The 27,641-nt window shown below is 35.5% G+C and overlaps 1 protein-coding gene and 1 long non-coding RNA gene across 6 annotated transcripts in view; one reads left to right on the forward strand and one right to left on the reverse strand.

The window, feature by feature from the left end:
• LOC127959346 (polyhomeotic-like protein 2) overlaps positions 1–27,641 on the forward strand; it is a 58,872-nt gene that overhangs the window by 13,884 nt on the left and 17,347 nt on the right. For 2 of the 5 annotated variants that reach the window (XM_052558451.1, XM_052558452.1), the window contains exon 1: positions 25,064–25,222. The exons of 1 other annotated variant lie outside the window; for it this stretch is intronic. In XM_052558451.1, coding sequence (XP_052414411.1) covers positions 25,173–25,222 — 50 coding nt within the window. In that variant the 5' untranslated portion in view covers positions 25,064–25,172. Of the gene's footprint in view, positions 1–17,975; positions 18,120–25,063; positions 25,223–27,641 lie in introns of those variants that run through there. 2 more of the 5 variants (XM_052558454.1, XM_052558453.1) reach the window with 2 other exon arrangements.
• Positions 16,709–20,396, reverse strand: LOC127959350 (uncharacterized). Its single transcript, XR_008154245.1, has 3 exons — positions 20,247–20,396; positions 18,220–18,319; positions 16,709–18,083 (listed from the first exon to the last, which is right to left on the reverse strand). It is a non-coding gene; the product is annotated as an uncharacterized LOC127959350 (long non-coding RNA).

The raw sequence follows: 27,641 nt of genomic DNA on the forward strand, positions 1-27,641 counted from the left end.
GCGATTGTGTCTCACTCCTACAGACAATTCCTTTTGGATCGTGGGAAAGCCAGAGATGAGAGGGGGGTAATACGTAACAACTCATTACGAAACAGAGGTTTTGTTCGAGATGGTGGGGAAGTATCTGCTTATCGCATAAGTAAAATAATCAACCTGCAAGAGCAAGAAAAACAAAGCATTGGCACAGTAATCAAAAGAAATGTTACATTTCTTTGATATGCTAAGAAAAACAAAAACAGACATTTCTGAACAATCAATGATAGATGTTCTAAACCTGGGAGACAGAAAAGAAAATAAGAAAATAAGCGTGACAGTCCAGGATGTTCGTCATCTCAAGTCTTCAGAAGAGCGTAAAAGGAGTGAATCATGTTCTGAAACAATACAACGCAGGAAGGTGCTAAAATTAAAAGATTTCCAATCAGAATATACTCTTGTTGCATAAGATTCATGGAATGAATGCGATTCATACTACTGAAATTTGAAAAATTATATATATATATATATATATATATATATATATATATATATATATATATATATATAAAAATAATTGTAGAATTTTTCATATATATACTTTAAATCAGAACATGCAAACCCCTTGTCATTTGTATATTTAAAGCCAACTAATATTTCTAGTCACATACAGTTTAAGTTAAATGGTGACACTTAATATTTAAGTTTTAAGAATTAAAATGTTAATATAAGTCATACTTTTTTCATTGTTCCTTAAATCTGTGCCTGCTTGGATTTCCCTTTGCAGCTATCATGCAGTGGTGTGTTGGCCTCATTCAGAAATACTGCCCAGTCAATCTGTCAAAGGCAGAACAAGCAGCCATACACCCTTTAGGCAGGGTTTGTGGACTCCTGCACGTAAAGGGCTAGCTAATGTGCTCTTTTGTTGCGCTAATGTGCTTAGACGGCATCTACACTCATTCCATAGTGCATATCAACTGCACCAACCAGCAATCCTGTGCTTCATTCACTAGGAGAAGTCTGGTTAGGAGTAAGCAGGGTATTTCAGGGAATTTGAACACTGTTTGTTTATCTTTGTGAGTAAACAACAGTACTCAGTTGTAGGACAACCTTGCCTCGTATTTCATTCTCCTTGTCAAACAACAGGCAGGGCAATCTCGGACTGTTGTCAAAACACAAAAGCTGCTCATGAGGGTGATATAACTTCATATTTTAGATAATAAACATGATCAGTGGATAAGCTGACAACTAAATGTTTCCTTACAGATCTGCAGGCCTGGACGGAGAAAGCCATGTGTTTAATATAAATCAGCTTGGGGTTGTTTTTATTTTCCACCTCATTCATGCATGTTTGGATACATTCAACATAAATGTTTTTTTTTTACAGTAGACACTATTATCTTGGAGGGATCTGAATATCTACACTGTGTTGGGTTTTCAGTAAGTCGCAAGTGGTGAAGGGTTTCATTGACTGAGTTGTGAAAATTGACCGCTGAATACGGAAACTGGACAATAGTAAAGTATGTATCTTACAACATCGAGATACAACAGACAAATAATCATACCTTGCATCTAAGCGGGTGGTTTTCCTTCAGCTCTGCTGGAACACATGTTCTTGGGACCCCCTCAGGCCTGGGTTCAGGTCTTCAAAAGAGGATGTTTTATTATAAAACAAGTATCAAAAGGCCTTTCTCAGTCCCCCATGATAGGGCATTTTAGTTTACAATAACATGTAATGAATTAAGCAATCAAGAAGAAGATGACTTAAGGGTTACTTAAGGAAAATATATATTTAATGCTGACTCAATCTAAACGTCATCATGACTACAGTTGAAAATAAATGCTACACTATGCAACAGAAATACAAATAATAAAACAGAATAATGCATGTATAACTGTGAAAAGGGGTGCTCCTTGTCTGACCTTTTGCCTCCAGTCAATGCTAAAAGAAAAGCCAATACACAGTTTAGCTAGCAATCTAGTGTTACTGGCAAAGAAATGGTTCTGGTAAGTGTTAGAAACAAAGTGCTAAATTTGCGCCAGTCACTTTATGGAATGCCACGTCTGCCAAAATAAAAAATACATAAATACATAAATAAATATACAAATAAATGTAAAAAAGAAAAATAAATAAATAAATAAATATATAAATAAATATACATGGAAAAGCAAAAAACCGAAAATAAATAATTATTTATACATTTATTTCCTTATTTATGTATATATTTATTTTTTCCCATATTTATTTATTTCTACTTTTATTTATTTCTACATTTATTCATTTATACATTTATTTATTTCTACATTTATTTATTTTTACATTTATTTATGTCTACATTTATGTATTTCTACATTTATTTATTTATTCATTTATTTCTTCCTACATTTCTTCCTGCGTAGGGTAATGAGGAGGGCGTGGTTTACCTCAGACATAGCAATCGAGCTCAGAGTAAGCTAAGGCGAAGGGTTGAGGTCACAGTGACACCCTGTGGTGAAATACAATAAGTATCACTGACGTTGATACGGTCTGTGACTGCGAGGTATATGGTTAAAATCTTTTTTTTGGTTTTGGCAGTTTTTGGGCTACAGAAATCTTTACAAACTTTTACAATAGATAATTTGATTTGATCTTTGAAGCAGCCTATTAGAGATAGCGTCGACATTTGATCACTGTGGTTACAAAGACGTTACTATTCTGAAAATAATAACGAGATACAAACCTGTAAATATTCAATCGACTTTTCTTAAATTCAAAACAAAATATAAATGCATTCGTAATTTCCATTTCTGAATAGTTGCTATATGGTCATGCAGGTTTGCGCATTAAACCCATGGCCCCGAAAAATATAGCCTATCAACAATTATGTTGTTTCCCCGAACATGACCCCTCTCTGCCAACTTTTTGAACATTTGGTCATTTATTTATTATTATTATTATTGGGCTATTATAATTATTTAGATAATGCAAAGGCCTAAATATAAATGATCAGAAAAAAATGGCTTCAACACGTCGAGTTGTTTTTGATTCGGTGTATCAAACGAGTGGATTGAACGCACTCTCTGCCACCTGGTGTCTGTTTTAGTTTCATATTAAACGTAGGCTATCACTTCATTGATTCCATCATATTTATGTCTTCAAAATGTAGGCCTAAGACACTTCATAATATCTGTATGCACTTGTAGGCTAATTGTAAACGCATTAAGATCTCTTCTGTACTATTGATGGCTCTGATGAAGCTCTGGTTGGATTTTAGTGGTAGGCTAACTGCCCTATAGGCAGTCTTATCCTCTTACTGAATTTATCGATGTGGATTAACGTGACATTCATACATTTAATAAGGCTGTTGCTGTCAGTATTGTTTTTGGAAATTAGGTTACATTCAAATGCAATGGTGTCGTTTCAAAAGCATTGGTCAATATGCTTGCATAGACTTCACTGTAGCCTATGTGCCCTGCTTCCTTTCCGTGAGTTTTGACCGAAAAATTGAAAATATCAAGCGCTTCCGTTTCAGAGCCTCTGTTTCATGTTTGTTAGCTCTGGACATTTTACAAATCCACACCAAACGATATTCTACGGCCATGTCCGGAATAAAGAAGAGCATATCCATGTCACACAGTAAGATTTTAACCATATACCTCGCAGTCACAGACCGTATCAACGTCAGTGATACTTATTGTATTTCACCACAGGGTGTCACTGTGACCTCAACCCTTCGCCTTCGCTTACTCTGAGCTCGATTGCTATGTCTGAGGTAAACCACGCCCTCCTCATTACCCTACGCAGGAAGAAATGTAGGAAGAAAAAAATGAATAAATAAATAAATGTAGAAATACATAAATGTAGACATAAATAAATGTAAAAATAAATAAATGTAGAAATAAATAAATGTATAAATGAATAAATGTAGAAATAAATAAAAGAAGAAATAAATAAATATGGGAAAAAAATAAATATATACATAAATAAGGAAATAAATGTATAAATAATTATTTATTTTAGTTTTTTTGCTTTTCCATGTATATTTATTTATATATTTATTTATTTATTTTTTCTTTTTTACATTTATTTGTATAGTTATTTATGTATTTATGTATTTTTTATTTTGGCAGACGTGGCATTCCATACACTTCAGAATCAGAAAGAAATAGCACATTTTCATTATTTATTTCGACTTTTGTAAAAATAAATAAATAAATAAAGTAATAAAATGTTGACCTTTTTTTCCCCCCAAAATAAATAAAATTAAAAAATTAAAACAAATTACTGTGGCAATCCAACATCAAATAGTTGCCAAAACAACAAAGTATCATAAAAGTAGTCCATAATATAATAGTCCAATAAGTGGTCCAATAGCACTACATTCCAAGTCTTCTGAAACTATACAAGATTTGTGTGAAAAACTGAAATTTAAGAGGGTTTTAACCAAACATCTACATCTATCATCGTTTTATTGTTTGTTTTGTGGCATTTGATATAATTTTAGAATGCAGAAGTCACTAAATGCACTGATCTTTAATGATTATTGTAAGCTTTAATAGTAATGGTTAAGAGGTCAGAAAATAAGTGGCACTCCCCAGCCCTAAAGACAAGTTCTTTCAAGAATACACACGCAAAAGTTTCATTCATTTGGGAAATCTTACCTTTTCTTTGAATCACTTCTAGCTTTGAATCACTTCTAGCTGTAGCATTTAATTGCAATTTAAAAAAAAAAAAAAAAAACACTTTAGAGGAGGAGTAACTGCAGTGCATATAATACAGACATCTATTTTGATACGGGTAACAGCTTTATTTAGAACCAAAAACGATGTGTAGCTAAGATCAAAAGGTCGTATAGCTGAATTAGCATAGCAACATGCCAGAAAATCTGGGCGGTCAAGGCCACAGACTGACCTTTAATCTATATATCTTAGCTGTCCAAACTAATGCCCAGTCCACTGGCATCCTTTGCCTTTATGCACAGGATGGAGGAATGGCCTGGTCAGTATGTCTTTGTGTCGTTTGAGTCACTGGGAGTGAATCCAGACACAGCCCTGGCCAGCTCATACTTTGGCCTTGCATTTGCACGTTCTTACTGGTAATCTAAACTACACTCTACCTATGACATTTTAGCACCAGGACAGTTGAGGCAAGGGCTTTCATAGCTGTGAAATCTGATACATTGGTTGCAGAACTGACAAGCCTGTTACAACAGCACCAAAATGTCTAATGCCTTCTCTGCCAGTCACTGCCCCATTTAGGCCAGCTGGAGAAGGCCCGGAGTGTTTTGTGTTACTGTAGAATGTGTAATATTGCAACAAAAATTCCCACAAGACATCTCATATCCGCTGTCTGAGAGAATGCAAACCAAGCCATGCTGCATTCTCATATAGCAAAGTTCATTTCGTAGAGCTTAAAAACTCTAAAAGGGGATTTGTCACATGGTCTTGACAGGTGCCCCATTGCCAAAGTTTAATTCTATTGTAAATAATACTCATGTAAAAACATGTATAATCTAAACAGTAACCTAACAGCAGTAGTTCTATATGTATAAAAAAGGTCTGAGAAAATTCTCAAATGCATTCACTCTTGACAGTTCCTATCAACACACGGTACATTAATCCATAGGTCAAACAGCCTCCTAAAATGGTCCTGCTGGCTTTATGCCATTATCTATTATTATGTTATCTAATGCCAGCATTCCTCAAATTCAACCAATCAGAAACTGACTGCAAAATAAATGTTGTTGTTGTACTTTGAGAAACACAGCAGTATGTTAAATATTAATACTAGTAGGATTTGATTTTAAAAGTCCCTATGTGAAGTGTTTCACTTTGTAAACGATGACCATAACTTATTTATTAGGTCAATCTAGTGCAAATACTGAACAATGACATAACAGTAAAAGTGCTTTGCTGAAAATCCTTACACAGTTGCCAGATCTTCTCTGATTCAGAATGAATGTGGGGGAGTCCAAATAGGTGGTGCACTTTTAGTATGGTCGTTCATACCTTGTTCTGAGCCACCATAGACTCAGGATTGCCTGGTATCAATAAAAAAATGTCTGATTGTTTTACTGCCATAGTATTTCCTTGATTCAATTAAAGAGATGCAAGATAACTCAATAAGGCAGGCTCCTGCTGTCAATGACTCACCTTCTATATTGATATCAGCTGGAAATGCCTGGCTGATGCAATGGTTACTTTAGTAGCTGTACAGATGTGAACTGTAATTGTATGACCCCTGAACTATAAATGACTACATTGCTTATTTACTCAATCCACTTTGAGCACTGTCAGCTTCAGACGGCACACCAGTATGATGCAAAGGTTTATCATTTCACTGGGGTGCAAAGTTTTGTTGACAAGTTACCTGGTTGCAGTGAGCACTTCTGAGGGAGTCTTCAGTGACACTTCAGTGAAGTCTGCAAGGTTCCTTTCAACAAATCCCTGAAAGATAAGAGTTAGGAGCAAGTTAACAAGATATCCTCAAGCACAACTCTATATGACCCTGGACCACAAAAAAAGTCTTGAGTCTCTGGGGAATAATTTTTGCAATAGTCAAAAAAACATTGTATGGATCAAAATGATACATTTGTCTTTTATGGCAAAAATCATTAGTATATCAAGATAATGTTCCATGAAGATATTTAAGAAGTTTTCTACTGTAAATGTATCAAAACTTAATTTTTATTAGATATATGCATTGCTAAGAACTTAATTTGGACAACTTTAAAGGCGATTTTCTCAGTATTTAGATTTTTAAATAGTTGTATCTTGGCCAAATATTGTCCTATCCTAACAGACCATACTTCAACGAAAATCTTATTTATTCAGCTTTCAGATGATGTATAAATCTCAGTTCTGAAAAATGTACACTTAAGACTGGTTTTGTGGTCCAGGGTCACATATATTCTGCTTTGTTTTGTCCACAGACAGAGAAATATGTGAACAATTTAATAAACTGCGCTTGCCAACTTTTTCTTTCTCTCATAGAGAGTGCTGTATTTAATATGAGCTACAGCTTACAGTGCTGCCATCTGTTTATCTCTCTCTCTCTATATAAAATGTTACGTATAAGAGTTTTTTTTTAATGGACAAAAGCACTCATGCAGGTTTGGAATGATACAAACAAAACAAAACATTAATTTCTGGATGAACAATTCCTTTAAATAGGTTTAATGTATCATTTTTTAATAATTAATAATAATAATAATAATAATAATAAAACACTCCTAACTGCATATCAGCAGCTGACACCTGTCACTACAGACGAACAGTAACCCATGAGGATTACTTTTTGTGGCAGTGTAAACAGGAGCCTATAGCGACTGCAACTATGGAGGAAATACTTAACTGGAACATGCCTGGAGCAAACAGGGCCTGAATTGTTAATGATCGTCCAGGCTGGCTGATAGAAAGAAGCTTGGAAGGTGACCATGGGTTACTATATCAACTGCCTGGCGTATAATACTGGATATTGTGTTTAGAAATGTGAATTACTAAGATCATTTAGGAGCTCAGCTGTGATAAGTGTACTTGCATTCATACATCGATTGCTACTGTTGTTTATTAAAGAGCTTGTTCAGTAGGGATCTTTGTGAGACCTCAATTCCACAGATTCTTGATTATAATCCACAAATCTTCATGTGCAGAATGGTAATCCAATGACTTTCAATCCCTTGGGACCGGGGGGCCCACTTTGATTGATTGAGAGGGGTTTACAGGCAACATTTAATCTCACAGTAACTAAAAAGCGGCATTAGAAAGGGGACAGTCAGAAATAAACAGGTCTATTGTAAACATGCAACCCTTTTATAGATTTTCCCAGGGTTCCTTTGCTATGTGCAGCTATTTTTTGGGGGGTAGTGTGCCATTTTTCTTGGCTCCAACTTAAATATAAAGGATTCTGTAATACAAGCTTTCTTCAATCGGTTCATCTCCATGGAGCATCATCAGGTTCTCTGTGGATTCCTTAAGACTTTCTGGTAAAACTATAAAAAGGTAGTGCCTGGTAAGGGTGGTATACAGAAAGCCGTAACTTATTCTTGGCTGGGCCACTAAAGATCCATCCTACCTGACATTTAGTAGGTAGATGCCGCCCTTCTGAAAAAGTAACCTTGGTTACAACATTTTCTATTGGCTGATGCAATTGTAAAGAGTTTTTATAGCATTTGACTGTAGAGAGGTGAGAATATATAGACACTACCAAACACAGAATTGCACACAAATTATCTTTAAAAAAGGTTTAATCTAATAAATTCCAACTTTATTTACTGTAAATTAGATTTTTAAAAATGAATTTATATATTATATAAATATTTAAATGTCAAAATACATTTATTCCTTTGTTTATTCAATGGTTAATTATTGCTAGGCTCTATTCACTGCCTTGAAATGTGAAACAGCACAGTCAGTGTCAACAGGCCTATACATTTTACCTACACTGAAGAATGCCATTATATGCCTGTTAGCTCTGACAGGAATTTATAGACCGAAAAATGTATGAAAGTTATTGCAATACAAAATAAAATATTAAACCAAAAGACATTCATTTAACAAAAAAAAAAAAAAGTACCACAAACCTTTCAAAGGTTTTACAGCTGGAGAGTTTGGGGTAAATAAATACCTTTTTTGAAAGAAATTAATAATATTATTCAGCAAGGATACATTCAATTGTTTTAAATGGACAAAGACGTTAACAATGATGCAAAAAAGTTAGGCCTAAATTTGCTGTTTTGAACTTTCTATTCATCAAAGAATCCAAAAACATGCATGACAATATCCACAAAAATATTAAGCAGCACAATTGGTTTCATGAGCACCAAATCAGCATATTGGAATGATTTCTGAAGATCATGTGACACTAAAGACTAGAAAAATAACAATAATAATAATAATAATAATAATAAAAATATTGTAATTAAGTACAAATATATCAAAACTGCTATTTTACATTTCAACAATATTTTACAACATTATAATTTTTAGTGTATTTTGTCCAAAAATCATAAGCATCGCTGAGCATTTCTTTCAAAAACATAAAAAATACTTTACCGACCCCAAACTTTTGAATCATAATGCACTTTTCAAAAAGATGATAATCTTTTTGGCACCACTGAACATCTTCATTTATTTTTTAATAAAACTGAATAAGTAAAACTGATGAGGAAATAGTGAGCGAGCACTGAACCTAGTCATGTTTCATCCGCTCTGGCATTCATTATGTCCCATTAAGCATCTGCCACTCCAGCTTTTCTCTGCAACTGGGCACAATATAAAAACAGGCTGTCAGCCAGAGTTAAGCCAAAGCACTTTCAAACCAGCAGAGCATCAGCGTACCATTCTGCCTCGGTCAAAAGAACACTTTGTAGTCCAAACAACCTGGTTTTCTTAAAAGCATGCAGACAGACTAAACAAATGTAAAAAATAGTTGCATTTTCCATTCAGTTGATTGAATATTTGAATTCCACATATCTGTTTGTGTAGAGTCTATATGTTTTCTCCAGGTGTTGAGCATAATTCAAAATGCTTGTCAATGTCGCTAATAAACCAGAATTTTCATCAGATCAATTTGACAGAGGAAGATCTACAACTCCTTCCCTTTAGACAAGCACAGGACGAATGAGAGCATTTATAAGCTTTCATTACAAACATATTAGCATTCCACTAGTAAACAGAATATTTTTGTGACGTGTTTTGAAAGCCTGTGGATATACCAGAAAATATAAGTCAGGTTTATTAATGCAAAGTAGTCAAGTGATTATATAGGAAGTAACATACTTTATAATTTGAGTCATTAGGTGTCACCGTCTCTCCGTGTGGGAGACATAGGATTTCATTAGAACTGGGTTTGAATACGTGTGTGTTTGTGTTTGCAGTCTGGATCAGACTGGTTTAGAAGCACATGATGCTGAGGTGTAACGCTTGTGTGCCACCTATCACATCTCTTATTCTTTTACTCTCCTTCTATTACAACCCCCAGTGATCCTACCATCTCATCATCAAAGACTCCTATTCAGCCTTTTAGTATGAAATCTTCTCTCATGATGGCCCCCTCCATGGACTATGAGAGATTTAAGATTGTATTTAGAATAAAACGTGCATCTATTTTTAAGGTTACACTTTCCTGAATGTATAAAGATTTTATACATTTATACATTTATTTTATACTTTTAAGATTTTAACAATTTGTAATCCCATGTAATCCCTTTTCTTTACTATATAACATTTTAAATCTTCTAATTAATATAAGAAAAAACTGCAAATACAACCAAAATAAATGACTAAAAAATATAATAAAAGTGAATCTGCATGTGGACGCATTTGATAATATATATCACATAATATGTTTTTTATTCATTCAAATTGCATGTTCAATATTTATAGATTGATCAAAATAAAACATTTAAAACTGTCTGAGATTTTTATTTTGCATGTGCAATAATTATAAAAGAATTAACAAAGTGCATTTTTATAAAAAATATATATTTTAATTAATAAACATTATACATTTTTTGACCAAAATGCTGACTAATTTTATCATTCTGTTTTAATTTCATTCATAAAAATTACATTTGAAATAGCTATAAACATACTTTTTTATATAAAATAAAAAAAATAAATGACACCTCCAATCATACAACTAGTTTTTTTATGCAATCAGACTTACTCTATTCGCCTTGGGAAGTCAAGCGCAATTCACATTTTCTTCATAAAGAATAAAAAAAGAAAAGAAATTGCTATTATTATTTTTAGTTTTGGTTTTGGTTTACTTCCATTACTGGTCCCTCTCTTTCTTTCAGTTCTCATTAATTTGAAAAACTCTCAGCCTCTTTTATACTCTATCACACACACACTCACAAACACTCTTTCTTTCTACCTAAACCTAATTCCCATTACTGGGGAAGCGAATACTCTCTCACTGACACATAAACACCCTGAAAACCAAACCCGGTAGATGTGTGCGTGTCTGCGAGCATGCACGTCTGCCATCTGATGGCACGTCCCACCTCACATCTATTTGTTTAAACAGGAATTTGAATGAAACAGCAGCTCAGCTTCTGAAGTGCTAACCACAACCTGTTATGACTGTTAATCCTGCTTTATAGAGCCATGGAAAAATGTAATGACCTCGTAGCATCAGCCCAGCTTCAGTCAAAATCAGCTGAATGGAAACAGTGAGGTTTTCATGGTAGCATCACATACTATATCGTTCTGTTTTCTTAAAACCTTTTGTCACTGGAATAGTCAGCAGTTCTAACACTACGGCTTACAAATTAAGATTTACTGACTAAATAAAACCTTCTGCAAGTCAAGGTTCTGCATTTAATTTTACATGTGTGGCTTTCACATGCACATACATGTCTATTTCAGTTGCTTTGTTTTCATTGAAATAGCAGATTAAGTACTGTACAGTCAAAACATTGCTTTAGAGAATGAATTAAAATAATAAATTCAACCAATAATGACAATTCTTTCATAAATTACTCACCCTCATGTCGTTCCAGACCTGTATGACTGATAAGAGAAGAGACTTTAAAGATGGAGCTGGTTGCTCTTTTCCATGCAATTCTTATAAAATAAAATAAAAAGGACACAAAGCATTTTTTAAAAATAGTCACAAAAGCATTCAATACAACTTCGTTTGAGAGCATTTATTTCTTAATTAACTAAATGCTTAATTAAGACAAAAGTAAATAAATGAAATAACCATATCAATAAATAATATGATTTATAAATAATTTGCCAATTTACGATTACAGCAGCAAATAAAGAATGTGGAAAGCTATTCAGAGAAAGTATGGCAACAAAAAGCAAAAAAAAAAAAAAAAAAAAAAAAAAAAATTATTTTTGTATTTGTATTTTTCATCACTATATAATTCAATAATTTCATAAATAGATTTAGTCATTTATTAAGTTCATATTTTGTTATTCAAATTAAGTAAAAGTAATATCTTTAATAATCTCATATTATTTGCAAAAGGGGATGCACAACCATAATTCATTATTGTACACAAATGTTGTCTAAGGACACAGTCACACTTCTGAAAGTGAAAATGAGAACGCAGGATGTAGAAATGCAAAACGTATAACCACCACGGGGGAAATGTGCAGCATCGTGTGTAAGACAGTCTGTGTTAGATGGCATGGGCACGAACCGCCTGATACTGGTTCAAATGCAGAATAACCTGCTCACAAACACATTCACTAGAAAGGGGAGGATTGGGTTTCGCTTTCAAGCACACAAACACACATCCAAAAAACAAACTCAAAGCTCACTGAATGTCTGCAAAACTTCACATTCAGACCAGAAGCCAAGAGACTGAATAAAAAGCATTCAGTGAGTGTTAGTACTTGCTCACTGATCCTTGCAGAAGCTTAGAGAGCATGCCGTGAATGCTTTAATACTTTGTTAATTTCCACTGTGACTGTGGAAACTGCATAGCCAGAAAAACGCAGCTTAATATTAGCTCATCATTGGCCAGTTCACATTACATCATTTTAATCTCACTCTTTGTTAATACACTGTTCTTTTTTATTTAGTGGGTAAAATGTTGCAGTGTGGACTGACTGGCTCCACAGGTACAGCGGGATCTTTTCACCTTTCCTATGCCATGTACTTTATTTATTCTATAAATAATGAATATTAACCTGTTAACTTGTCACCCCCGTCCCGTATACAGGACGCCTACGTTGACTATACTATATTACAATCAAATCTAATCTAATCTTGACAAACTATATATCGTTGGAAAGGTCTAAGACTCCCAAATATATATTTTACCAATATGTTTTGTTAAAAATTATGTAGGAAAAGTAATAGATTAATTTATGACAAGAGTGCACCCTCAGAAATCTACATTACAAAAGGAGCTTTGACCTTTGTTAAAAAAAAGACTTCCTCGTTGCCTTTTTCTCTATCACATTTTAGAAATCATCAGAAGTTATATATCACTCGAAAACATAAATTCTCAAAATTCATCCTTTAAAACCCATTTTAAAATCAGACATTGCATTACCATGTAAATGGCACATCAAAATCATGTTACAAAAGGTTTTCAGTCATGAATTATAAAAATGTGGGTTTGTATCATGCACATTCTATCTTCAAAAACGTGAGTGACAGTTAACAGGTTAATGATATTAATTAATTAATGAATATGAATAATATTATATATATTTATTTAGCAATTTATTTTGAGTTTAAAAGTAAGGAAATCTTTTACTAAGAGTCACATAACAATATTTAATCAGTTAACAGAAATTAAACATTCAAATAGAGCATTACTCTGAAAATACTTCAAATAAACTGCAGGGTCTCATTAAAAAAAAAAAAATCTGCTATAGGGGTCAACACAAAAGGTCAGAATGTGGTTCAATGATCAATCATTTTCCTAGGCAATAATTATTTAAATGGTCATTCGATTTCCTGCATTTATGAATAATACATCAATATAATGTAGTATAATATCTATTATTCTCAGATCCAGGAACTTTAGTTTAATAATAGATAAGATAATATTATTTTGGTCACTTTGTGTGATTACTAATGGTCAGCCTGCACTTGAAATAAACTCCAACACCAAATCCCACCTGGAAACAGTCCTTTCTAAATCACCATGCAAAGAATCAAACAAGCTCTTTGAAGAACATACATGGCCATTCAAGCTACAGGGAAAAGGGAACCGTCTTCTCGCGTCAGACTAAATATCCTGAATGCAAAGGTCACAAGTCAGTCACGTAACTAGACAAATAAACAAGTAACAATGAGTGAGGAATACTGACAACTATTATGTAAATATACAACCTCAGTGAATAATCCGAATCAAAGCACCATCCACACTTCCTTTGAGAGAGACTCCCTTGCAATTTTGATAAAGGAAGAGAAAACGAACTGAAATGTAATAATATGTGTTCAAATTAATGTTATTATATTTTTGCATAGATGACTGGAACTAACTTTATATGTATGTGACTTAACCACTTCCTACTGACAGATTAACCCTTTAGAGAACACACACACACACACACACACACACATATTATATTATATTAAATTAGATCAAATTATTTATAACGTATTTTTCGGACTATAAGTCGCACCTGAGTATAAGTCGCATCAGTCCAAAAATGCGTCATGAGGAAAAAAACATATATAATTCGCACTGGACTATAAGTCGCATTTATTTAGAAACAAGAGAAAACATTACCGTCTACAGCCGCGAGAGGGCGCTCTATGCTGCTCAGTGTAGACTACAGGAGAACTGAGCAACATAGAGCGCCCTCTCGCGGCTGGAGACGGTAATGTTTTCTCTTGGTTCAGGTCTCTTAGTTAATTTCTCTTGGTTGATGTCAAATTAATTTTGATAAATAAGTCGCACCTGACTATAAGTCGCAGGACCAGCCAAACTATGAAAAAAAAGTGCGACTTATAGTCCGGAAAATACAGTAAGTAGTCAACATTTGAAGTGAATCAAAACCTTACAAAGTTGTCCTACAACCTAAAACCAAAACTTTTTTGATCCACTTCAAATGCTGACTACTGTATATACACGCGCGCACACACACACACACAAATATGTACATGTATTTATATGTGTGTTTGTGTGTGTATACAGTATATATCTTATATCATATGAGCTCAGTCGGCAGGAAGAGGTTAAGTCACTGACATTAGATGAAAAGAAGGGCAGAGTTTTTTCATTTGTGGTTAAATGTGATATTTTATACTGTTACTATTTCAAAGCGCATCTAGACGGAAACACATACACACAGATTGTCTTATTTTTTGTGGTTTTCATCTGTTCAACTAATGTTTGATTGTTTTACATTATTGTATAAATACTATACACTATACTATCTAAAAAAGCTATTGCTAAAAAGCTTTAACAGAGATTTTTATTTTATTTTATGCACAACAACTTACAAAAGATCAAAAGTTAGAGTGTAATTGTTTCAGGCAATATTCAATAGCTTTTTTTTTGTAAAATAGATGGTCAAGATACAAACAGATTCAAAATTAAACTCGTCCTGAGAAATGTTCACTGAAGTAACTATGCACCACTATTATATCCGTTTCCAATGCACAGAAATGCTCACAGTTGATTACATATTTCAGTTACTGTATGAAGTCTTGGTTGTGCATAAGAACTGAAAAGGACCCATGCAAGCCCCCTTGTGGAAGAATGAGTTTTTTGTTCTTTTTTTAACAATGCCTTATTCTGCTGAACAGAATAAGGCATGCTAGGACAAATCTTTTGTTAGGATAAAAGATTCAGATCTTCAGATTCCTACAACCTCGTGAGCCAGCGGCCTTCTGAGACTTGCCTGTTCATTTCTGACCCATGTCCTCACTAACGTCACATCTTTCCTCTGTTGTACATCTGGTATTTCACACTAGACCATTAGAGGGCACTGTGTTGCCACATCCATCCCACAATGCCACAGACGGCAGAGGGAGGAGCTTAGCATGCACTACCAGACTAGAACCTGCCACATTAATGCAATGATGGATTACAGTTTTACAGAACACATGCAATATAAATAATGGCACCTGTCAGAGACCTGTCACATCCGAGAATGGGAGACAACATCATTTATCAATTAAAAAATGTGTTTTAAAATGAAAAACCAATGGTGTCCTCTACTACTATGTAATATGGATCAAGTGAATCAGGTTAGTGGAATGTAAAAATGTTGGTTGGGATGAATGTCTAATCCAGACAGCAAAGCACAGTGGTTAAATGTATAAGTGTATTTATTTTCAAACTATACAATATTTATAATCATTATACTGTAGAAAAGCAGGCATATCAATATTCCAGCTCACTTTCTTATGAAAATAGCTCAAGATGTCAAACTAATTATGACCACTAGATGGCAGCCATAACATATTTTAAGTAAGTGTTTTCTTGCACTGACCTACTTTTGATATCACACCAATCCACACAAGACTCCATCCTTAATCAACATACAGAAAAACGATACGAATTTAAATTAGCCGACAGTGTGGAGAAGCTTTATGCTAAATAAATCGGTCTTTCTTTCAAGATTAGAAATGGCATAACACTTTTGCTAGCTGTGATCTCATTTAATGTTAAATTTCCTCTTTGCTTTGAGGTCAAATGAGGTGATGACATACCAAGCAAATAATATACCCCCGCTTGCAAAGGTTCGACCAAACAGTATAAAAATAGCTACTTACTAATTTGATTAACAAATTAAACCCGTAGTTCTCCTCAATTAAAAGCCTATTGTGTTCCACACACGATCAAACCGCGGAAAATACTCAGGGGACATCAAAGGAACCATTGCAGGTATTTCTCAGTGCTACAACAGGACATCAGCAGCACAGAGGGACCCCACATAAATATTTCATCTTCTCGCCCATGAATTATGCATATTCTATTACACGCCCACATAATATGATGCTCGTGTCAATTTGGAGGTCCATTGCTCTACAGGGTGACGGCTATGAAATCCACCTCTCAGGTGAAATGTGATATAGCGCCGGATGCCTCTGCTTCTCCGCTGTGGGGCTTATGGGAATTACTGTTTTACTGGAAAACAGGTTAAGGCGGTGGGTCACTGTGTCTGGAAGCAGAGTATCAGGGGAGCTGTTGGGGACCAGATAATTAAGTGCTGGTCAAATCAGATAAGTCATATTGCAGATTAATTATTTAAGAATAATCCTTATGATGCATGCAGAGATTTGTGAATATCAGACATCTGATGCTAGATAGGGAGGTGTGTGAAATTAAAATAAAGTGTAAAATATGGTTTGTACATAGCAATCATATTGCTGAATTATAATAATGATTTCCAAGAGAATGATAAAAAGACAAGGCATGTAATACACAAACTCTTCTCATTAGCTACAATCAATTTAATTTTATGTTAAATAAATTGCTATTTTGGATCCATCTGCTCTGCCTTATGATAAATCATAAGTGTTGAAAAATACACAAGATTTAAAAATGTTCTTAAGAACATATAAGCAGTGCTTGTTGGTCTAAAACTCAACACCTTAAGGTACAACACTAGGGTAGCAGTTGCTAAGGCGTTCATATCAGGGTATATAAATGTACTGTATTTTTTGGTAATAAAATATTGCAGCCTTGCATTTAAAAATACATGGACATGCTAGATATTTTCCAGTGGCTTCCACCTCCCCCCATGATGAGGAACAAACACATGACCACTGACATTAAGGCCAATCACCCTCTGGACCAATCAAGACACTCGGAATTAGCCTTGCAACCAATCAGCTTAACCCCAGGCCCCCGAGGACTGTGTTTTACTGTGATCTCGGTGCTCCATTATTTGAATATATTTGCATATATTGCAACCCAATTGCCTACACAGAAGCCAGCGGCTCATGGGATGTTAGCATTGTCTTTATCTAAAAAAAAAACTGAGATAGAGATTGAAGAAAAAATTACTTAAGATAATACAATATCAAACATGGAATAAATTCAAAAGATTTTATGCGTCATTATTTCATTATTTGGCAACCCTTTAAAACAAGATTCAATTTGTTAATATTAGGACATGCATTGCGAACAAAGAACAGCTATTTTTACAGTAATTATTAATCTTTTAAATAAATAATTATTGTTATTATGCATTATGTTAATTCATAATACACTAGCTTAGGTTAGTTAACATAACTCCAGATGTTTATCTATTAGTATTTACAAAAGTAACATTAACCAAGATTAATAAATCCTTAAAATGTAACCAAACAGGTCACAGGTCAAACAATTAATGAGTAAACAGATCATTATTGAAGGCATCATTCATACACTTCTCGCTTGCGTCAGTAAACTTTTCAACATGCATTTCAAGCGAGCCGCCATGAAATCCTAAAGAGGCATTAAAGCCCTTTGTGTTGCCATGGTGCTGGTAGACTGACAGAACAAGAAGCAGGGGAGGGATTTAGGAAGAAGGGGGAGGGTCATGAAAGCATAACGTCCAGTGATTGGCTGAAGCCATGTCACATGTGACTTTTGGAATGCTAATGCCCAGATTCACCCCCTACTTTCTCTCGCTCTGCTCTGCGGTAAAGCTTACAGCACAAACACAACCCAGAAATGGTGTAGGATAGCAGGAAAGCAGGACGTAATCCAATTCTAGGAAGAAAAGGAAAGGCAAAACCAAAGCGTAAGGTAGGGATTATTTATATGCATGTTGTGAAATTCCTTCTTTCTGGTGGTTCTTAAACAAGGCGGAAGGATTTAGGCAGAGGGAATGTGTTTGTTTTCTTACTGCATGCTTCCAGACCGGTTTCAAAGCCAGCCAGCCCAGATCTGACAGCTCGAGGGACGTCAATGTGGATGTGAGGGCACTGGCCTGCCGGCTGGCAAACCTGTACAGACAAAACACACTTTTAATAAGACAGCAATCCTATTTCGAAACACAAAACCTGCCATTCTTGTGTATAGTGATAAGCTTGAATGCATAACACATTACTTATCTTAGATTAACTGCAAATGTTAAGGATGGAAGGAATATTATCAGCCTTTTCAAAAGCATAAAGAACTGGTTTCAAATAAGTCTATCTGAAGGATATTTCTTTAAAAGGTCAGTTTTCATCACACCAAGTACAGTATGTATGTGAATCGAGTCTGGGGTCAGGGCCGGGTCATTGTGCCCTTGGCATTCCATGTGACCCACATTAGGACAGATTATATAGAATGGATAGCATGTGAATGAGTGCGCCAGACCACAGTGCAATTGGATGATTGTGTGCATGTGTGTGTACGTTTAAACTGCTCCTCTCTTTAGTACTTCCAAGTTGGTGATTCAGCCAAATAACAACACAGCTGGATTAGAACGAGAAGCGCAAAGCACTCCAAACCAGATCCTGTGACCAAAAAAAAAAAAAAAAAAAAAAAACAACTTCTGCATCGTATTAAATCCATAATGTTCTTATCTGCAGATTCCCAAACATGCAAAACTCCATTCTGCCTCATAGAATTAGAATGGGGCCACTTGGTTCAGGTTATTTGCCTTTATAATAAACACGCTCACCTTATTTTGATTACTTCGTTGAGAATTTATGGTAGGTGGGTTTGGGCCTTTTTTTGTTGTCGCAGTACATGAACAGTTTCACATGGTGCGAAGCATCTGCCTCGCCATTCCATCAATCTCTGATGGGACGGTTTTATTTGAGTTTTAATTAGTGACTAATTGAGACTAAACTCATTATAAAATCATGCATATAGATTCAAAGCAACAAATCTCACAAATGAGATTGAAAATACAACATCTTTTAATAGGCTAATATGTGATTGGAGTCATCTCATGACTATAAATCTATTAACTGTAGACAAAAACAGTAAATTACTCAGTGCACCTTTAATTTAAATGCTGGTGCGTTTATTAAGGTGATGAACAAACAAAACTAGGCTAGCCAAATGAAAGAATAAAATAAACATCATTACACTGTTTTTTCAATCATAATAAGGTTTGCAGCTCCAGAGGACAGTGTTGTTTACATTCTGACTGGTTGTTGTAAAATGAATGAAATCGTTGTCTAAAATGATTAAAATTACTCTTACAGATTCAAACCAATGAATTTAAACTAGCTATACATTTTCAGAAGGAAATGTGAGAGCTGATTTGCCATGCAAAACTCACCACTTTGTTGCTAGCGTGTTCTGGACTTTCACTAGGTGCATTTATACTAGTTTTGCGATATTCTATGATATTCTAGTCATTACATATGGCTCGAGTCCCTCTTAATGATTTTTCCACCCACTTTTTTTTTGTCTGACAGATGTAAATCGTTAGTCTGAATGTTTAGAAAATAAATAGCAAACCTCTCCTCAACAAGACACGTGATTTGACGTATCATTCACGTCCATAACACAACTAATATGAGCAATAATAGCTATGCTTGTCTTAGAAAATACAGTGGAAGAATCTGTCTGTCTGCCCATCCACCCATACTTTAATACAAAAGCTTTTTTCTCAAGCTGTCTGTTAAAGTGCTATTTTATTAAATAAACCATCTTACCTCCCTCCTCTGTGCAGTGACCCAGAATTCTTGTGAGTGGGACTGAAGGTTAATTGCACCGGGAGCCTGATTGTGTGCGCTTACTCTAACGTGCCGATTACTTGAAGGAATTAGAGTTTCGAGTGTCTCAGTTTTAACCCAGAGTCAAAGACGGATCCCTCGGTGTGCATATAAACGTGCATTTCCCCGGCTTAAATTATGGGTTTGTGCAGTCCATGCTGTCCCCCCAGATATGATCGCCTAGCTTAATTAAAGTAGTCCAAATGTAACTTACGTGCTCTTGGATTCACTGACAAGTCTAAGTGTCCACATGATGTCCATTGTGTGCTGCGTTGTCTACATTCTCCAGGATAGCCATAGAGGTCTTCTGCTTTGTAGCATTGTGACACTGAAGACAACAAATGGGCTGATTTTTCAAACACTTGCCCAAAATCTTTGAAAAAAAAAAAAGTGCTCAGTTTTTCCATAAACTACTTTTTTGGCAGGACATTTTGAATTCAAATGTATTAATACTGGCATCTTAAGTAGGACTTTTAAAAAGAGCTGCCTGGAGCAACATTTATTTATTTTTATAACTAAAAGTGCTATTTCTCACAACTGAAACACACACATACCTGCAACATCAGGCAAGAATGTTCATTTACTGTAGAAAGCCATGGCACAAATGTGGTATTTGCATGCACTGAAATTAATTTACTACAAAAGTGTCCAATAACAGGGGGGTAACTAAGACAAAGTTAGTAATATTTGGCTGCTCATATCTTCATCTTATGTTGGTTCTCATGAAATTAAAAAATACAGTAACTTTAAATAGGCTAATATGATTGGAATCTTCCTCTAATGACAGTATATTATTATTGAAAAATTACTCAAGTGTGTCTATAATTAAAATTTTGATAAATAGCCAAAACTATGCGGGCTATATAAAAAAAAAAAAAAAAAAAAAAATCAATGAATGCCTAAGAACAAATGCCAACATCATTATTCTTTTTTTTTTTTTTTTTGGTTCCAAAGGTGCTCATTACTGACATTCATATCCTCCTTTGTATTAATAAGTATGAGGGGCCCCCTCTGTAGCCCATCTCAGTGGTCATCATCAGTGTACTATATTCACAACCTTCTAAGGGAGAGTTAATCCATGTCCGCTGCATTGATGCTGCAGCTCTGCAGAGGGAAACAGAGTCACTTGGGAATGTCTGTCTGGGGCCGTACCGGCTCTTCTGCCAGAACGGGGTACCAAAGGGACACCAATTAACGGCGTCTCAGAGGAGAAAGAAAAGAGAGTAGGATAGGAAGAAGGTGAAAAAGGGTTACAGTGAGACTTTTCACTGTCATGCACTGCCATTAGTCAAGTGAAGCCCACCGGCAAGTGTTCTATAGCTGTGATTTGTTGTTCAGGCCATATAGCATGGTGTACATATCTCAACTGCTTAATTGCTTGTATTGCTGCATGTAAAGTATATTATCACCCAACTCTAAACTGCTTAATGCAACTATAAAGCATGAAGATATAAACATTAACCATGATTTTTCCAAATGAAATCTTAATTGAAGTTGAATAGCATGCAACATAATGAATACAGTCAGATTGATGCTTGATTTCAATTTAATTTAAACACAGTTAATAGGTGACCATTTCTTATCCATCATTAATTTATTGGCACCAGTGTTTTTTCTTTTCTTTTTTTTTCAGTGCAGGCTTTCATATTTGAAGTTATCTAAAATAAAATAGCTTAAGATTATAACAAAAATGTAAAACATATAATAAAAGCTACTTTTATTAAAAAACATTTACATAAACAAAAATACTAAGTATATGATTAAAGTAAAAAATATAATATAAAAATACAACTATTATAAAATATAATAAAATAAGCATACATGTAAAATATAAAAATAAAAAGTATATTTTAATCATTTATTTAATTTAAAAATTAAAAAAAATCATAGAAAATAAGTAGAATTATTTTTTATAAAAATTCTGCAACTGTCAGTAAACTCACTAACCAACACAGCAGGCTGATAAAAGCATTTAAGGGATAAAGTAGCAAAAAAATGAGATGCACGGTTATGAACATAATAACCGGACTAGTAACTACTGACAGACTGATTGTTACTATGAGTATTTACTGCAGTTAATTAAAATTCGCTAAATAAGGCCAAATTTAGTGATGGGAGAGACCATAAAATAAGCATTCCTCCATCTCTCAATGCTCTCGCATCTGTCCTCACCCCCTCCGCCGCTCCCGGTGGCTGCCCACCCCCGCCTCATTTCCCTGCCCCCCATTCATTTCATGCTGAGTGGATGAGTGAGTAACTAATATGGATCAGACCCAGACCAGACAGACAGCAGCACCCCCATCCCATCTCATCCCATCCCATCCCATCCCAGTTTACTGCCTCTTCCTCATCTGTCCATCTTGATTTTTCCATCTATATCTTTGCCTGTATCATCGCTTATTCCCAGTTTGTCTTTTTCTCGTTTTACTCTCATTCTTTCTGTCCTATGTCTTCTGAATGGATGAAGCACATGTGAAAATGACAATGAAACAAGAGGGAGGTGATAGACAACATAAAAAAAGGAATGGATTAAACAATCATGCCAAAAATAATAATAAAAAAGAATGGATAGACTAAAAACATTGACTAGAGTAAATTTTCTCTTTACTTACATCCCTTGTATATATAAAAATCTTGTGTTTGCAGTCACCTTGCTCTGTCCGTTACTTCTCTTCATGCTGTTTCCACCTTGCCTATCTTCTTTCATCCTCCCAATTCCTTCTCTAACCTTCCTTCTTCCACCTTAATTTATCCAGCCCCACCAGAAGCTAATCTATATGCTAATAAGTAGATGGCAATCAATGACGTTCATGCCCATCTGTGTGCAATCAATATGAGAGAGTACATTTCAGAATCACACAGCCCAAAGGTGTTACACGATAAGTACCTCAATTTACTTTTCAGGACAGTGCCGTTCTTATCTCCTCCTCCAAGGTCAGAAAGACCCCCTTGTATGTATATTTTCAATTTAGTAGGGCCTCTTCAGAATGACCAGAATGGTCTTTTGTTGTGCCCCGATTTAAGCGGGTCCCAAAACCCTATTTTACTTCCTGTAGCAGACACAATCTGAATAACACATCAGCCACATGCAGTCTGTTTCTCATGAGTGCGTGGTTTCATTGTGATTGCCACAGCGGTTGGGGGTTTATACCCTTTGCTAAGTGATGCTCTAAGCACTGATTATTAAGAGGCAGCCTCATCAGCACAACACTTCATCAACCAACAACTGAGAACTGCAGTGTTTTCTGACTTCACTGTGTCTGTTCTTGGTGTCTTTTCTTTGTTTTTAGCACTGCCATTAAAGGTGCTGTATGTAATTATTTGACTGTACTAAAGCATAAAAATACTGTTTGCAATTTCTCTGAAAAACAATGCTATAGCCAGTTATTCTGGTTTCATACGTGTGTTCCGTTTCAGAATGTCTGTTTTTGTTTTGGTCTGTTTGACTCCACCCACTACCCATTTAACCAACAGTATTTCGACACCCCGGGTTGCCAGTTGTCTAAAAACATAGCATTTTGCTGCCATCGAAGTGAGAAAACCATCTGGATCAGAGATCGCAGATTGTACCTAGCAGCGCATTAAAACTCAGATTAATTTAAAGGGTTCATATGATGCTTTTTTTAAAGATCATTATTTTGTGTATTATTTTTATTTTATTTTGTACATTATTTTTAAATACTGTACATTATTGTAGGTCCTCTATGCCCCGCCTCTCTCAAATGCATAGTTTTCTACAAAGCCCCTCCTTCCACAAGAGCAGTCTGCTCTGATTGGCCAACTGGCCCAGTGCGTTGTGATTGGCCAAACACTGCAAGCACTCTTGGAAATGTAACACCCCTTTCCATAATGGCGAGCTTCATCTTTTAAAATAAATGTAAAGACAGTGAATTAAGTCCTTAGTTTTACCATCAGTTCAAGCTGAAAGGGGAACAGAGTTGCGTGACAGACACAGTGATGAAGCTCGTATTTGTTAGCAGTACACAAGCCACGGACGTACAGTATCTGATTCAGAAGCGCCAGATTGTCGTAGCAAAGTCAGAATGACCTCCTCTCCTAGGTTCACAAAAGGATCATCCATAAAATGCGTTGCTGTTCTGTTGTAAGTAATCTTAAAGATTCCTAAATGCATCTACTTTCGGAATGCCAAATAAAGTGCTTTTGCTTTCACCTAGATGCACACAGCATCTCCCTGACATGGCTGCTTCAACCCTTACTGTGGTTACTGAAACCATGCCTTCTTGCATGCATGAACATTTGGGTGGCGTTATACAAATAAAATTGCATCGTATGACCTCTTTAACTAATCAATTTACAGTGTAAAGCCGGTCTCCTTCTATTGTTAACTCCGATCATTCCTGTTGCGTATCCTTAGTCTGGCAACCCACATGAGTGACGAGTCTGAGTGGGAGGGGCAAGAGAAACTAGGCTCTCCAATATTTCGAATTTGGACTGCAGTTCCCATTTCAACTGTCCATTTTACATACTGCACCTTTAATAACAACTTATCTTTGATAGAATATATATATATAAAAAAAGATAGCTGTTGCTCCAAAATTTGCTGCCGCAATGCCAGGATGTTGCTATGTGGTTGCTAGGGCTAGGGTGTTTTAATGTAGGATCATGCTACATTGATGATTTGAGCTGCCCAATTTTATTACTCAGAATTGAGGTTCATTGAAGTCCACAACCTTAAGTATCATGAAAACAGCATTTCTAAATACATTTATTACAACACTAAATATAAGTATGACTTCCATCAAAGTCTAATTTTCCGGGACTGGCCTTCTCCTCTGTTTTGGCAGGATGAGCATCACCAGTGAATATTCTGAAAGGGGGCGGTGGTGGTGCTTATAGAGGGGGATAAAAAATCATTACCATCATCCTCATTAGAGAAGAACCAATTGTCCAATCAGCACACAGCTCTGCAATAGGGCTCCAAAAGGCACCCCCAGTTGGCTGTTGCTAGGAAACCACAGAACCGGGGGTGTTCGCATGTGTGCGTTAGATGGAGAGAAACAGGGAGAGAGAGAGAGAGTACGTCTGTGCCTGACGACTGGGACAGTGGATGCTAGCGGTGATCTGGCAGGATTGGGGTACAGAACACACACTAGACAAAGAAGCATTAGGGTCCTGAGGCATGGGGCTCACCACGGGGCCAAACGGAGCTCGTGCTGCCCCTCAGAAAAGGTAGGAGCTGGGCTTTTGTCTGGGAGGTGGGCCCTTGGCTAACCTGGATGTCTGTGAAATCTCTCAGTGCATGCATATTGATGCACGTCTTCCATTTCCATCCTCATCCTTCCATCTTACCTAACATCCTTGTAACTTTTTTTGATTTTTGGAACAGATTGTGAGTTTGTTCTCTGTTTTGGAATTACTGACAGACTTATTTTTTTAGCTCTACTAAAGGTGACAGTGCATTTAATAGTAGTTTAAACTATACGCTGTAGAGAGCCTCTTACTGGCTGGATACATATGGTTGGTTGGACCGGAAGCCTCAGAGGGGCCCGGGACTTGGACTCAACATAAGAGCTTCCCTCTCATTAGCAGACCCACTCAAGTGCTAAATATGAACCAAGCAGGCTTTAATCATGAGTGTATGGCATTCCACGATGCATTTCCACCATAGCACATTCTAGTGTTTATAAGGAACACAGCTGGTAACATCTAAAAAGATTGCGATAGAGTACTACCATAGTACTATGTGTACTATTTATGCAGTATATAGTATGCATACAAGTATGCAGTATACAAACTCTGAAGATGCATGATATACCTACATTCTTTCCAAAATTACCCAATTTCACTTTCCAGTTTCAAATTATGAATTCATCAACATCAAATGCATGTATAAATGACACAAAAATAGATAAAAACTGATTATTTGCTGAATTAAACATGCAAAGTAGGGTGGTCATGTGACATTTAGCATACTGTTTGATATTATTGTCATTATTGTACTGTACACTTATATGAGCACAGTTTGCAGTAATCATCATTCTAGGATGCCACTGCATACACACTAAACTAAACTTGTGCAAAACCAAGTGTCTTCGCGTTTGTACAATGTTTAGTAATATTCTAATTCTGTAACCATGTTCCCAGATATCCCTATGGTCCTTCCATTAATGCATATTAATGAGACTCAGGACTTATATTTAGATTATCTAATTATAATGCTCAACTCCATTAGTTCTTTGGAGTGCAGGAAATGGCTTAGGGGGAGGGCCCATTGATATTACACCATTTCTTGGCGTAATAACAGACAGAGAAAGAGGGGAGGCATAATGGTTTGTTGTGGGTAAAGAGGGGGTGATTCGGGGTAGATAGGGAGGGGGTGAAGAGTGTGTGGGGTTAGTGGCTCTAAACCATGTGCGTGAGTAATTAAATGAGTATAATTGAAACCATGCCACACTTCCCCTCTAAACCCCCCCAGCCTCGTCCTTGCACTCGTTCTCTTTCTGTCCCCCATCTCAATCCCATTAACACTTTCTGTCCCTGAATAACAAACCCCAGAATACAGAAAGGAAAGGAGAGAAGTCATTTAAACATTAGTGCCTATGGCGAACCCTCAGCCCAGGCACCTATTTTTCATTCATTAGCCCTGATTACATGCTTCATGTTTATATGATGGGATGAACCGACATAGGACCCTCTTGAGATACTTGTACATATGTCTAAGTTTAAACAATGTTTCAGATTCAAAACAAGCTCTGTCCACCGCACTCATGCTATTGATTATCACAGAAAATTAGTTGGACTAAAAACAGGCATCATGTTTCTAGAATGCACTTATAAAATAATTCTAGAAAAGTGGGGTTGGTAGTGTTTTCAAAATACTTTTCTCTTATTTTTACCAAATCTACATTTATCTGATCAAGTGAAACAGTAATATTGTGAAATATTATTACGATGCAAAATAACTATTATCTTTGATATTTATTAAAATGTTATTTATTCCTGTGATGCAAAGCAGAATTGTGTTGCTTCATATTATTATGTAAACTGTGATACCTTTTCAGAATTCTGATGAATAGAGTTTGAAAGAACAGATTTTACTTGGAAAGTTTTGTAACAATAGTAATTGAACAACTTTTGATCAACATTCTCAACATCATCTTTCTCCAAAAATAATAATAATAATTACATACCCTAAATTATATATATAATCCTATATATATATATATATAGAGAGAGAGAGAGAGAGAGAGAGAGAGAGAGAGAGAGAGAGGGAAATAAACAAATGTGCAATTATCTTGGCCCAATGAATAAGTGCATTACTGTAAACAGAACTAAAAGATGAAATTATTGTCTGTGGCAATCAAGAGCATGTTGAAAAAGCTTAACCAATATAATTTATTTGATCGCTCTGTATAAAAGCAGACTGAACCAAAAAAGAAACTGTTTTGATGCAAGTATTGTTTGACAACCTTTAGCGTGGTTCTGTATCGCATATTGACATGGGAAACTCTTCTGACTGGATGTGTAATCCATCTTCCATGGCCGTTCATGTACTGGGTAACTGGAGACTGCTGAGAAAAAAAGGTTTACTGAAATGTAACACTCAAATGTCCGGGATGAACTCAAATGCAACTATACTATCATTTAC

This window comes from Carassius gibelio, chromosome B6 (genome assembly GCF_023724105.1).
Source record: "Carassius gibelio isolate Cgi1373 ecotype wild population from Czech Republic chromosome B6, carGib1.2-hapl.c, whole genome shotgun sequence".
Classification (NCBI taxonomy): Eukaryota; Metazoa; Chordata; class Actinopteri; order Cypriniformes; family Cyprinidae; genus Carassius; species Carassius gibelio.